This window comes from Staurois parvus, unplaced genomic scaffold (assembly GCF_062004578.1).
Source record: "Staurois parvus isolate SC_StPar_1 unplaced genomic scaffold, SC_StPar_1.0 ptg000321l, whole genome shotgun sequence".
In the NCBI taxonomy this organism is placed as follows: domain Eukaryota; kingdom Metazoa; phylum Chordata; class Amphibia; order Anura; family Ranidae; genus Staurois; species Staurois parvus.
Window position 1 is genome coordinate 4,055,702 of NW_028318117.1, and position 15,035 is coordinate 4,070,736.

A 15,035-nucleotide genomic window follows, 5' to 3' on the forward strand; every position below is an offset into this window, starting at 1 on the left:
GGACTATTCTTTCTATAGGCACGCATGAGGGAAATCCATTCATACCACGTAAATATACACGTTGCTCGGCAGTCTTTATTAAAACCATCTGGAATGTAAATTAAGAAAAATGTTTTAATTAGATGCTGTCTGACCCACATACGTTTACGTCATTGCAATTTACAAAGCATTGACAGTAGTGGAAAGTTATACAGCCATTTACAGTACACTATGGGTATTGCTTTGGCAGACACATCAGCATAATTACTATGTCTGGCTTGACCTTTGACCTTTCTGGCAGTGACATAGTTAAGCAAAGGTCTTTAGAAAACTGCAGTTACCTTCTCCATCCCCCCATGCTCCACAGTTTCCACAGCTGCACATTAATCACGGCCCTGTGTAATGAGACTTGTGGTTTGTGGCCACTTCTTGGTGGAGGACCAATGTTTTCCTAGACCATCTCATTAAATGGCAAAACAAATATATGATGAACTCCCAAAAATGTAAACGCATTACACTTACAGTTTTGTTTTTACAGTTATGTGTATATCAGTATAGACTGTTTGACAAAAAGAAAATGTTTTACAATGTATATCTTCCTTATCTAGTGGTATACAATGCTTGGTGTTATCATTTCTATAGACTTTACTTTGCTTGGAATGTATATATAAAAAGCACAAACAGTTCTGAATTTGGTATAATACTAAAATACTATTTTGCTCAAACATATATAAAAAAATAACTGAAGTACAAATGTTAGCACAATTTGTTACCCTAGAAGGCGTATGTCCATATATGATTACTTTCTAGTAGAGGGTTGGGTGGTTAAGGTAAAGCATTAAAGCCCAACTCCAGCCAGAATTTTTCATTTTGGTTCTTTCACATACTGTTAAAGGGTTTGAACTTTTATTGCTGTCTTTGCTCTATTGAGCAGATTTTTCTTTATTTCATGTGAGGACTGAAAGTGATAGGAAATCTCTCCTACAAAGGGCATAGACAAAAAAAACTGTAATTATGTAGATTATTTTGGGACACAGGCCTTCATGTGTTAAAGCTGGATTCCAGGTATGGCTATTTTTGCATAGTTACATGGGTCCAGCTTGGAAAAATGTAATTATGCACGTGCAATACCTGTCTGATCTCCGTGAAAGTGATTTCCGCTGGCGTTTGAGTCCCAGGCTGAGCAGCTGCCCTACTGCTTAGTGAACAAAGACCAGCTGCTTGGTAAGTCACCATTCAGAGAATGATATGCATTTTCTGAATTAATGAAAAGCATTCTCTGATTAGATGAGGTGAAGACCATCATGTCACCAGCCTGCCTCTCCACCTCATCCCATGCAAATTATTTTCTGAATGAAGGCAATGGTGAGCTAGTGCAGGCACTTGGCATGGGAGCCTTAAACCAGCAGCAGTCACTGTAATAGCAGTGCTTACTACTGTGATTTCCAGCTTCCACAGGAGATCGGTCAGGTATGGTACATGCAAAACTATTCAAAAATAGCTATACCTGGAATTCAGCTTTAAAGGATTAGTTCACCTTTACCAAAAAACTACCAATGCATCTGTAAATATGAACAAATTGTGCCGCTTTGACCAAAATTGAATAATGCCCTTGCTATAGGTGTAGGCCATTTATATACCCCAAAAGCCTGACTGGAAAACTTCCAGGATGCTGCAAAGGATGTTGCTAAGATAGGCCTAGCTATTACTCTTCACCTTCACCATCACAGAAGCGAGCTCTCAAATGTTGAGCTCAGAGATATTGCATCAGGAGAGAGAGAGGCCATGTGAGGGGGTTTGAATCAGAGAAAGGGCTCGCTACAGTGATGGTGGAGTGGAACAGTAACAGCTAGGTGTCTCTTAGCAATGTCCTAGGAGCTTTCCAGTCAGGCTTCATGAGGTATGTAAATGGCCTACACCTATGGCAAGGGCATTATTCAACTTTGGTCAAAGCTGTATAGTTTGTTTTTTTCTACAAACGTCCCTTATTTGCATAGACATTTTTTGGTAACGGTGAACTATGCCTTTGAATGTATCTGAAAAGTGTCTGTACTCTTGATAGCAACAATTCTGAAGACCTTACTCCCAGTGCAAAAAAAAAGAATCTGATTTATTGTGCAGGCTAACCTAAAGTGTTTATATGGCATTAGGTCCATTGTCTTCAGGTTAGACATGAAAGTTGACAATAGCAAATATGACTACATCACTGATAAAAATGGTTACTTGTCCAAACCCCAAATGAAAAACTATTATAGTCTTCATAATATTAAAGTATAACTAAAATGAAACCTTTTTTTTTTTTACCGTTTTGGATAGAGTGGAGATAATCAAAAGTGAAAGTAAAAGAAAATCCCAAATTTTGTGTTGACATCAAACACTAATAGAGGGGAAATCTTCCAATGAAGACATTCTTTCGGTGATCCTGGGGACACATCCGAATCTTTTCTCATTTTTGTTTTAGTTGGTTTTAGTAGGTTTAGTTGTGGAACAGTAGGTGAAGGTAAATCTCCTTAATGGGGCACAGACGAAAAAAAAAGACTGAAGGGGGTTGTAACTCTCCCGTACTGTATCTAAAATTAAAAAATAAATAAATAACCAAGAAAAAAAGTTTTGCCTTTAGTTATACTTGAATTTTCTACATGGAAGAAGAAATGTTTAATTTAATAGCATTCTTGACAAAAGTGGCTATTCAAACGGTTTGCTTTATGTAAGAACATTTAATACTGCAAGATCATTTTTTAAAATCTTAGATAACTTTAGTACAATAGATTCCTATAGCACGGTTTTCATTTTCTAATAATTCCACCTCCACGTAAGACTGATATTTTATATTTGGGTTGACTTGTGCAGGTTATATAATTCCAGGCTTCTGCTATCATTCCTAAACTGAAACAGTGATATTTCTGCCAAAGAACCTCCAGCTCCAACTGTTTCCTTCTGCACATTATGATGTTTTGTTTTTTTTACATTATTGAGCATGAAGTAGATGCAGTGAAATGTGATTTTAAAATGGCCATTGCACAGGGAAAAGTCCCCCAATTACTCGAAGAAGCCAATAGTTGATATAAACTGTCTCTATAGGCCAAACCTTTTTTGGTTTTGGATATTGTGTTTGAGCCTGGGTTCACACTTGTGCAGTGCAACATACCGCATGTGATTCGCACAGCAACTGCACCGCACCGCATTCCTGTGCAAATCACATGTGAATTCTGTGCAGTGCGATTTGAGCCATACATTTCGTATGGCTCAAAGTGCACCACATTCGCACCAAAAAGGTACAGGACCCTTTTTGTGGTCCGCACTAGAATCGGATCACATGGGTGTTCACACCCATGCGATCTGATTCTGCACATCACAGTTTTGCTAACTGATTTTGGAGTGTTGTTAACTTAAAATACACACCTGCAATAGTTCGTGTGAATGGGGCACGATTATGATGTGGTGCGGAAATCTCACAGAAACCGGTGCAAATTTTGCACTGCATCAGTGTGAACCCAGGCTAAGTGTCTAAGAATGGAGTTTCCATCGCTTTGGGAGATTTTCTCTAATTTCCTATTGTGTTTCTGCAGCAGGAATTGAAGATATATTTCAACAATGGTACACTGACAGCAAAACATTAACCTGGAGGGGTTTAACCCTTCTCTACTCTATCCCCCAAAATGTTTTGACTATAATTTCACTTTAGCTCACCTACATTGGTAGTTTTAGGTGAGATTAGCCTGTAGCCAAAAGTAAATGTTTAATTGTACTGTTCAGGTTAAGGGCATCTATTTAGCATGAATAGCAAATATATAATATATTTAATAAGTTTGGATAATGTATTCAGCAGGCAGCCTAAACCAAAATTCTTGGCTTTCACGTTTCTATACACTTTATTATGCCACCTTATAGAACACAGCTATAGATGATAAAATTGCGGCATGGAAGGCTTAGACTTGCATTGATCACTGATGAAATGGTCATAATGGAGACACTTGTATGCATACGTTGTATCCTTGCCTGATGATAATGACATCACTGTTGTTACAGGGTTTGCTTTCCCTTGTCTGCTGGTGTTTGCAACATGCTCGACCTTTGCATGTGGCCAATTTTGCAGCTTCCCAAACAAATGATGAATGGAACAAAATAATGAGGATGCTGTTCACTTATAATTCTTCAACGACTGCGGTACCTTTCATCTGGATCTTTAGGTTCTGTGGGGTTCTGATTTTACATTTTGTAAACTTTTATTTATAAATTTTATATTTTTTTACACTTGGTTATTTTTCATTTTTTGGTATACTTTTTTTCTTGGGCCCTTCAATTATTGGTATTACCTTAATCCAAACAATTGTGGCACACGGTGGGGGAGGGGGGCATCTTGTTCTTTTATACAATTAATTTGTAATCTTGTATCATAATAAAAGATGCAGTATGGTTTTGGCCATCCAGCTCCCTCCCTGAAGAATTAAGGTGAAGAGCATTTTTTCATTAACCTTGGCTTTCCTTAGCAATTCTTTTTTTATACGTTTTAGCATGCATGTACTTAGCTGCAAATTATTTTTAGTGCTTATACCTAACCCCTTTCCCACTGATCAAAATCAATAAGTTATTAATTATCTACCTGTCTATAGGAAATGTAAACTATTTAACATTAATTGCCTACGATTGAGATGTTTTTTCCAAATTGTTCAAATTAATATTTATATACAAATAATGGCAATATGTTAGTAGGCAGAAATTGAAAAAATAAATAAGGGAAATGGGTGACTTTAGTTTCTTTTTATTTGTTGTTTTTGCTGCCACAGCTGGTGCCTGTTTAGTAAATTCCCTCATTGCACCTGACAGTTGATTTGATGCATGAATCAGTATTCCCTATATGTTCCTTGTCATGTTCCTTATGCACCTGTGCTGACTTAAGCTTTTTCTTTTTATTAACCCTTTTCTTTGTGGTAAGGCTTATGATTTGAACATCTTACCATGGCTTGCTGCCCAGCAGAAATGAATTGCCTGACTCTTTTTTGTGTACTTTTGCGCATTGTGCTTGGGAGTTTTAAGCATAAGCTTATAATGCATGAATTTGGTAACTTAATTCATGTCATGGGGGGAGCTGAAAGGCCCAAACATTTTCAAATATGTTCATTTTTGCAGAATAAGCTGAACTTCAGGCAAATTAATTATGCTTACTGTTTGCCTGTCGAAGGTACATGTGTTTAGCCTATCTTGTGATTTACACCCCTCTTCAGCACTGTACAGCCAGACAGGCGATGCACTTATTTCCCGGTTTAGCAAATCAGCTTTCTGTCACCTCTACGCTTCAGGCTTTGTCGCTGGACTGAGCTATAAGTAAGACTTTGCAAGCTAAAATGCTTTCACTTTCTGCTGTATACAGGACCATTTGATTTTTAATAAATAAACTCAAACCTTGTGGATTCTGTATGGACTCCAATAATTACTTTTTTTTCATTGCTGGAGAAATAATAAGCATCATCACTTCTGTCTAGTGAGCAAGATGCTAATAAAGGAAGTAGCTGAAGCAGTAATGATAATGCAAGAAATAGCAGTGTGATCTTTCTGGCTGTCCAGTATGGCAGGGAAGTATAAAACACAAAAATAGCTGAACAGAATTGCAAATCCTGTGTCAAATAACTCAGCATATGTGTATTTCAACATTGTCATTAGCGGTTTGCCTTAGTGCTGTACTTAAAATTTCTAAATACACAGTAAAATAAATATCTGCTTGTTGTCTTATTTGCAAAATAATATTGTAATTCTGAATAGCAATTTATGAGATTCACATACCTCTGCCACACTGTACAGCCAGGAAAATCACTCTTTCATCTTGGTTCAGCTTTATTGGTTCCTGAGTTATCTTTCTGCTCTTGGTCATAGGTAGTGATGTTGATTCATTATTCTGTAAGCAGGTTGGAGGTGGAGAGGTGATATAAAAAGCTGACTTAGGAAATATGGTTGTCTTCTAACTGGTTGTATAGACTGGTCAGTGGTGTGTGAAACACAAACAAGGCTGGACAGAAGTATACATCCCATAAGACAGTAATTAAAAGTGTATTTTTAACTGTGCATTTAGTGATTTGCCTGGAGTTCTGCTTTAAGGAAGTCCGTTGTGCTTATAGAATTGGTTGGCAAAGTTAGCCTATATTAGATGGTTATACTAACTTGTTCAAAAAAAGGTGTCAGAGGCATCACAGCTATAGTGCTGCGCCTATCTTTCACTGATTGGTAAACATTACCTGCCTCTGCAGGGCTATGACCAACACATTCCAAACCTACAGCCATATAAAAGAATACAGATAGCCCCATCATGAAAAGATGTGTACTCATATTAAATATGCTTTATAAAGAGTCCCAACTATTTTCCCTGTTAATATGGAGACTGTTTCCAAATGATAGATTTATAGTTTTTCCTATGGATACATTGAACTATAAAATTACTTGCAGAAGGCATACAAGAAAAAACAAGAGTCTGATGCAGAGACTTTTAATTAGTATATTGTAATACATTAACCTTCATAATTTATGAGAAAATATATTTCCAGACGGCATATGTTTTTACAGGACTAGCAGAATGTTAAGGCCATAACTTTTGCATAGAGTAGGGGATGGCTAGAACATCTGTCAGGTTTTTAGTGATGTGACCCCCCTTCCCCCGGGAAGAGTCACCTTTTGTATTCGTTCTGGAAATTGTTATAAATTGTACTGGAAATTACATAAAATCCCTAATTTTGAGTCGTCACTTGAACTGGATTATTGGCAAATTTTTTTTCAGTGGGGACATGGGTGACAACTGTCTAAGGGGATTGTTGCATCTTCAGGATAGGAAGTTAAGGCAAATCTCCCCAATGGGAGATGTGATAGGGTTTTATCAATTCCCTACTCTGTCTAAAACAAAGTATAAAAATTCTGGCTTTAGATATATTTTAATAGGTCACTTCATGGAAAACTGATATTTTGTTCATGGGTAGATGCTAATAAACTCCAACACCTAGTGACCTCTTCTAATCAAGGGACACTTCAGAAGTGAGAAGAACTCAATGCCAAATAAATGAGCTGTGCCCCCAACACCCAATACAGTATTGGGCAGGGGCGGACTGACCATTTGGAAACTTGGGCACTGCCCGAGGGCCCGGGGTTAGTAGGGGGCTCCATGAGATGCCCCTGGTACCTTTTTGATAGGCTTTTTTGAGTTTGGGCAAGGACACAGGGGCCCCATGATCCCCTGTTGCCCGGGGGCCCCATGAGTTGTCAGTCCGCCCCTGGTATCGGGAGTCAAATTTTTCTGCTGATTTCTCTGCAGTAAATATGAAAATGTCAGCAGGAAGCGTGAAACTTAAGGCCACTTGTATTGGCATGTTGGCAGCTGAGAACCCAAGCACCAAGATCTCATAGCATACTGAAAAACCTACCAGCATCTGCCTGAAGACTAAAATATCGGTTTTGTGCACAGTGACCTAATAATTCACTGCTAGAACATAAGATAAATAACAGAAAATATTATTAAAACGAAGCATCCATTGGAGCTCACCCAAAAGGATGGCTTTATTTGTTTATTCTTTCTTATTGTGTCATTCTTTCACTCAAGATACTTACCTATGGGGGTTCCATGTCACCTATACCTAACCCTACAAACCAGGTTATGTAATCTTGAAACATTTATCACAAAACCTTTCCCCAATACATTGTTACTTTTAAAAAGTCTACATAAAGATAACGGGCTGATGTACTACAAAGTGGAGCATGGAAATGAAAGTAATGGCAATTCCTGTCGACAGATGATGCATCATGAGTGCATGTAGGTGTTTGTTCGATAACCCCAATTGTTTGTAAACACAATACATATTGGATATATCTGTCGTGTCCAATGTTTGATTGATATGTCTCTCCAGACTCTGGCGACGTGATAGAGATGCAAGGCTTTGGTTCTAATCTTATGCCCTGGCAACATAATGAGCCTTGCAGTCAGGGATCGTCCTGTCTATCCTGCTCCACAGGAAGCTCTCCATATGATATTCCCAGCTGTTGCAGCTGCATCCATGACAGGTGAGTCCCAGCCTGTGTAACACTGAGTTATATTCTTAGCAACCGCTAAATGTGTTTATAGGAACCAAAAGACTTTGCTTAAATCAAGGAATATAAAGCACATTTGTGCATTGCTCATTGCAGGCAAAAACTGCAGGTTCACTTTAATGCCTCCTCCCCAGCTATATATACTCACCTTTCCTTCATTCCTCCATTGGAGTATTATTTATTTATTTAAAGTACTAATATAGCACTGCCAATTAAAGCAGGGCTTTACATATATGTTATACATTCACATCAGTCCCTAATCCTCAAGGGGTGTACAATCTAGGGTCCCTAACTTACATTCATACATACAAGGGCCAATTTAGACAGGAGCCAATTAACTTACCAGCATGTCTTTGGAGTGTGGGAAGAAACCGGAGTACCCGGAGGAAACATACGCAGGCACAGGGAGAACATGCAAACTCCAGGCAGGTGGTGCCATGGTTGATATTTGAACCAACGACCCTAGTACTGCCAGGAGGAAGTGCTAACCATTTAGCCACTGTGCTGCAGTACATTTGTGTATGGAGGAGCATGTAAAAGCACTGCTTCATGGCACTTGCCCCCATGGCAACAGAGAGAGTCATCAGCCATGTGATAGCTCTGATTCTTGTTTCTAAGGACAGTTCAAGCAAAAGGAATTGTGGTCTCCCTGAATGACATATAACAACGGGGGGAAAGGAAGAGGCTTTTTCTTTATCATTATTGCCTTCTGACCCACAATACTTATATGAACTTACTGTGAACTTATATGAACTTGCTCTGTGTTTATGATAAGTTAATAAATGCCCCCTTTGAAATTTTGCCGCCAACACATTGTGCTGCTGCTAGTTCTCAAACCTGGCTGTCACTGACAGCTCACATCCCTACTAATGAAGAGAAACAAGAGTTATTTTCAGTAAAGTGATCACTATCACTATGTCAGCTATGGCATAATGATCACATGCATGCTGGAGGAGTAGTTGAAAAAATATGCCTTCAGGCTGTGCACTCCACTGTAGCCCAAAGGTGATAATGTGCTTTTGTTAACTATAATTGTTGGATACAATTCCAGTATTAAAACAAATATATACATGCAAGGTTTTTTATTTTACATGTTTGTGCATTTGTCTGCCTGAAATACACAGAGCAAGGATTTTTTTAAAAGATTATGCAAAAAAAAACATAACGTATTCTTGCAAGGGTTAAACCAGACAGACTCCTGCTGATGTTTTTCTGTGCATGTCAAAAAAATTAAAGTAAGCATCTATCCTTTGTGGAGGACATCTAATCCCCACTTTTTCAAACATCACCCCCGATGTTGGTATTGCTGTTCCATATTGTATAAAAAGTTGTATTTTTTAATATTTAACATTATTATATTTTAAAAATGAAACACCAAAATGAATATTTCAGTGGAAAATACAGATATTATGTGTCACTTCTTTCACATGTGACAGTGAATTACTTATTTATCTACAGGACACCACTCAAACTATTATGTGAAAATATGAAGAGACAGATTGTATCCCGAGCATTCTATGGTTGTAAGTAACAATATAGATTCTCTAAAATAAGTGGATCTGCTACCAATATATATCAGCTGATCAAAAGTGTAGCAGAAATACCAAGAATAATTAGTTTGTTTAGCAAAAGAACTTTCCACCCAGTTTGATCATGAATAAGAACTATTTTTGCTGCCATACGAGTGTTGCTTTTCTGAAATATGGGTGTTTATGGGCAGTTAAGATGTATTTCCTAAAATATTTAGGTTTCAGATATTATTGTGCTATATATTATAATATAAAAGTTTCAGATTAAATAGAATGATAGAAGTAAAAGGAAATGGACAGGAAGCTATCATTGTCAACAGTATTGAGAATTATTTTTATAGACTTAAAGTAGAATTCCAGTCAAATACTAACTATACTTGTTAACTTTTGATGATTTGAAAACCATCTTTAATCTACCTATCCATTATCTATTTAGATATCTGCCATTGTGCCATGCTTTTGTGGTCAAGTTTTGCTCTGACTGTACGGAGGTTCATACTTCTGTTATTGAAGTATTGCTATTGGATGATTCCCTTAAAAAGCCACTCTCGGAAGTCTATAAAGAGCTGTTTCCGGTTCCCCCTCTATCAGTAGCAAAATGTCGGGCTAAGTGAGTGGATGATGTCCCAGATCTTCAAGGGGAGGACTGGGATAATATGTGAGACCTACCCTTCAACCATCTGGTGTCAGCTACAGATAGGCTTGTACACTTAACATTTTTACATAGGATTTATTATACACCAGCCAAATTATCTACCATTTATCCATCGGTCTCCACAGAGTGTTAGCACACTCTCTGGCTGCTTTTGGTCATATTTTATGATATTGCCCAGTGGCTCAATCACCTTGGAAAGAGGTGCTCGCGTTTTTGAAGCGAGTATTGGCCCTTCCCATTCCACTAACAGTATCGGTGTGTTTGATGGGTCTGGTAGAGGGAGTGGCTATGACTAGGGCACAAAGAAACCTTCTGAGTATCCTCTTTCTTTACGTCAGTAAGGCTATTGTTCTTTACTGGAAACAACCTCTGGCACCAAGCTTATCATGCTGCAAGGGTCTGGTTAATAAAATGATGCCCTACTATGAGATCACGTATCTAAGCAGGGGGTGCACCAGAAAATTCAACAAGTTCTGGCAGCCCTAGCTGCCCAAATCCTCAGCCAGTGCCTGAGCCTTCCTCCGGCACATCCTGCCCTCTAATAACCTACTTCTTTGTTGCATTAGTTCTATCCATTCGTTTGATGGTCTAGGATGGCCCCTGGCTATCTTCAGTTATTTTACTTTGACCTGGTGAGATATAGCCCAGTAGTGAATTGATTTGCTTTTGCCACAAAGCTTTGATTAGTCCTTTGCAATATGACCATACAGTTTATAGATCCTAAATTTCTAGCCCACTTTGGCTATAGACATACCTCTGGTCTGATTTTTGAAGAAATTTCTTTATAGGTTCGCATTGGGGGCTGCTGCTTGGAAGTACATTGGGGGGTGCGGGCTGGGGGTTTAGTTTGGGTGGTTCTCAAAGGTTTTGCTTTATTTTATGTTTTTGACTATACTTTTTTGAACTGCTATTCTATGGCTGTGTGTGCCTTGTCGGAGCCCTGCGAGGCTACCTAACATGAAGAATTTTCAATGCATGACACTGCATGGTCAGTTAAGAGAACAAATTGTCTAGTCATCCCCCCCTTTTTGTTCTGGTCTCTCACTTGCTATTTTGACTGTTGTAGTCTTGGGGTCTCCTACCCCATTCTTGTACGTTGTTTGGGTCTATGTTTAATTTTGTGCACTGTGTTTGAACCTTTGTGTAAAAGAAATAAAAAGAAAATTATTTAAAAAAAGGAAATATGTTTATGCTTACCTATTCTGAAGGTGCTCCGGTCCAGTCACATGATCAGCTCTAAGTACTGGCTTCAGTGAAGACAGCCAACAACAGATGCCCCATAGTAAGCCTATAGGTGATGTCACTGCCCAGGCTCTGCAGTTGGATCTCTCCTCTGCACTGAAGTCGGTCGGCGGGGAGACCATGTGACCGGACCAAAGTGCACTCAGATTAGGTAATTATAGACTTCTTTCTTTTACAGGGTAGTCAGAATAGGCTAAGAATGGGGGTGGGAGTAGGTTTAGGCATAGTTAGAATTTGACTGGAATTCTACTTTAAGCAGTGGATATTTACAACAGGCCTATGGAAAATGTATGCAGTGCCCTAAATTCTTGTAGCTATGAAATAACTGCCAATTGTCCTATAAGTCTTAATCTTATTTAGCATGTGCCATTTACACAAATGGTCTTTAAGAAACTGTTGTCCCACTTCTCATCAGGGCTCGCCTATTGCCGTCACCTGTCCACAGTTCGAACTCATCTCTCTGCCCTTGTCCATCACTCCATTATTCCACCAGACAAACCAAGTGATGCTTCGGGTGGTCTTACCAAAGAAGTGTGGAGCAAATATCAAAAGGATATGAAGGTAAACTAAATATTATCAAGTATTCAGTTGGAACCTCACTATAAAGAGGAAAATTTGCAGGAGCAGATGTTAAGCCTCTTATTAAAGGGGGATCTCTATTCTACTGCACAAGCAGCACTATGCCATTTCATAAGTACATTAAGTGCCTTGTTAACAGAATTCAAATTATAATAATACACTTTATTTTATATAGCGCTTTTAAAGGTAGCTTCTCAAAGCGCTTTACAAAGAAAACACAAGAAATACGCAGGATAAAAGAAAAGAAAAAAGAGACAATTACATGAATGCTTGTCTAAAGAAAAAGTTTTTAGATTTGATTTAAATGAGTTTAGAGAATATTACTCTCTGATGTTCTTTGGAAGATAATTCCAGAGTTTTGGAGTATAGCAGGAGAAGGCTCCGTCTCCCATTGAGTGTAGGTGAGTGGGGCGGGGGGCACACAGAAGACCAGAATTAGAGGAGTGGAGGTTACATGGGAAATTAAGTTAAAGTGGTAGTAAACTCTCCTGCCCTACTTTGTGCCATATAAACCATTCCGAAATGGCTCACAAGCAGGTGTCTTTAACAGTATTACAGCTTGTGCTATTTAGGAGATTTCACCCTGTTTGTTGCAATGATATCATTCGCACATGCGCATCTTGCTCTTGATTGACAGCAGGCTTAGCGTGCCATCAGTCTATTCATGCAGGTGCTGTGCTCTGCTTCTGTCAGCATCACTGCACAGCATTGCATTGCAATGAGAGTTCTGACTATTCACAAACTTCTGAAACACCCATGTGACTAGCTATGTCACAAGAGGTGTGTACAATCACATTCAGCATCGGCACAGGGAGGGAGCAGGACCACAGATTTGCATGTGTATTCTGATTGTCTATGCGGGGCTAAAGCACCATTGCAACGTTAGATGAAACTGAGGCTTGGTTTACTTGCATTGCGCATATGTGAGATTTCTGCATTGACATGAGAGAGTGGCGCTGTCTTCAGCTGGAAGGGAGCAAAATTATAATAAAGATAAATAATAAGACACAGATATGATGTTCCTGCATATCTCCTTGCATCTATAAATGCATTATATTGTGATATTAGGCTTGCTGTGGATTATTTGTAATGACTTTACTACCGCTTTAATATAAGTTCAGAGTGATAATAGGGTGCCAAACCAAGAAGAGCCTTATAGGTGAGCAAGAGGCTCTTAAAGGATAAGTTCACCTTTTGAAGAAAAATAGAAAAAGGCATTTTTTTGCAGATAGAAAAATGTGCGTTTATTATTTTTTGCTGCAGGAGCCTATAAAGCATTACTCCAGCATTCAGCAGATTGATGGTGCCATGCAGGTCTCCTGCAGATCTGTCAGTATATCTGCTTGCCCGTACAGGATGTACGAGCAAGCAGATGTACTGACCGGAAGACTGGATGAACTACCATGCCGCTCCACAGTGCCGTGGTAGTTCATTGAGAACTACAAGCCGAGAGCCGCTAAGGATGTTGGGACTTGTAGTTCATTCATTCACAGAACACTGTTAATGAATGATGCGGACGTGTGGGCGGAGCCTTGCACAGCCATGTTTTTTTTTTAATTTGACAGCTAGCAGGCAGGAGAAGATCCCCCACTAGTTGTCAAAGCGGGGAATCAGCGGTGCTTTCTTGACATGCTACATGTTACAATCTGAATATGCGTGTAACATGTAACATGTTATGAAAGGTGAACTTATCCTTTAAAGTCTATGCAAAACCCGACTGGTAGCCTGTAGGTAATATGATCACTTGTACCAGACCTAGTCAGGATTCTGGCTGCAGAATTTTGTACATATTAAAGTTGATTAATAGTGGATTTAGGTACACCAGCGAGTAGAGCACTGCAGTAGTCAAGTCAGGAGAGCACAAATGTATGGATCAGCTTTTCAGCTACAGTGTATGATAGCATAGGACACAGCTGAACAATGTTTCTCAAGTGGAAAAAAAAGATGTTCTGACAGCATTTTGTATGTGTGGATGAAAGGTAAACTAGCATCAAAAATCACCCCCTAGATTTTTCAATTTAGACTGAAGCTACAGTGCCATCTATAGATAGGCTATTGGCTAAAATAGTGCCACAGTACATAGGTTACAGTATTGCCATGTTGAAGTACAACTAAAGAAACAAAATCAGTTAGGCGTAGTTCACACTAGTTTTGTTCGCGGGCGTTAGACAGGCGTTTGGGAAGCGTTTTTAATGCTCCTCAAACGCCTATGAAAATTCTACACAGTGCTGTTCACACTGAAGCATTAGCATCGCATCGTGGCAAAACTGACGCCTCATGTCCAGTGAGGAGGAGTTGAAGTCTCCCATTCAAGTCTATGGTGATGCTCCTCAAACACCTGGCAGGCATTTGTGGGGTGTTTGCTAGGCGTTTGCGGAGCGTTAATACCATTAAACTTCATTATAGGTGTTTGTGGCGTGGTTTTAACACTTGGCAAACGCCTACCAAATGCCTCAAAATCGCACATAGGGCGTTCGGGGAGTGTTTGGGGAGCGTTAAAAATGCTTCCCAAATGCCAGTCTAACGCCTGTCAAACCCTATAGGGGCGTTTGGCAAGAGTTAGAAATTAGTCAAGTGTGAACGAGCCCTTACTGTGTGCTGCTCAAAATACTACTTTCATCTCCCCTGAATTCTTACTTCTTTTGTGTTTTCCTTTGTGTCGTTCCCCCTCCCAGACATTTCTGCGGACAGTGAAAGAGTTACAGCAAAGGCATCACCATCAATCAAGAAAGTAGTAGGCAGGGCTAGGTGCAGCCAGGTGCTGACTGACAAGATACAGATTTGTTAATCAGTGCTGACAATGCTAAAAGCCCTTGCAACATCTTCTCATCCCTGTGTAGTGTAAGCGGGCACAGTCTACACAAGAGTGGCAACTCTGCTCTAAATTCAAGAGCTGTGCACCAGCGATGCCACCACATCACAGGATGCTAAATTAGGTGCCTTGGCATGTGTACAGCAGCCTCCAGCTGCATGCTTGTTTTAGGTTG

At 39.3% G+C, this 15,035-nt stretch overlaps 1 protein-coding gene across 2 annotated transcripts in view; it reads left to right on the plus strand.

Annotated features, from left to right (window-relative positions):
• SGSM2 (small G protein signaling modulator 2) overlaps positions 1-15,035 on the plus strand; it is a 475,991-nt gene that overhangs the window by 381,333 nt on the left and 79,623 nt on the right. For both annotated transcript variants that reach the window (XM_089683765.1, XM_089683766.1), the window contains 3 exons: positions 7,863-8,016; positions 9,502-9,566; positions 11,885-12,030. In XM_089683765.1, the coding sequence (XP_089539891.1) occupies positions 7,863-8,016; positions 9,502-9,566; positions 11,885-12,030 (365 nt within the window). The remainder of the gene's footprint in view (positions 1-7,862; positions 8,017-9,501; positions 9,567-11,884; positions 12,031-15,035) is intronic.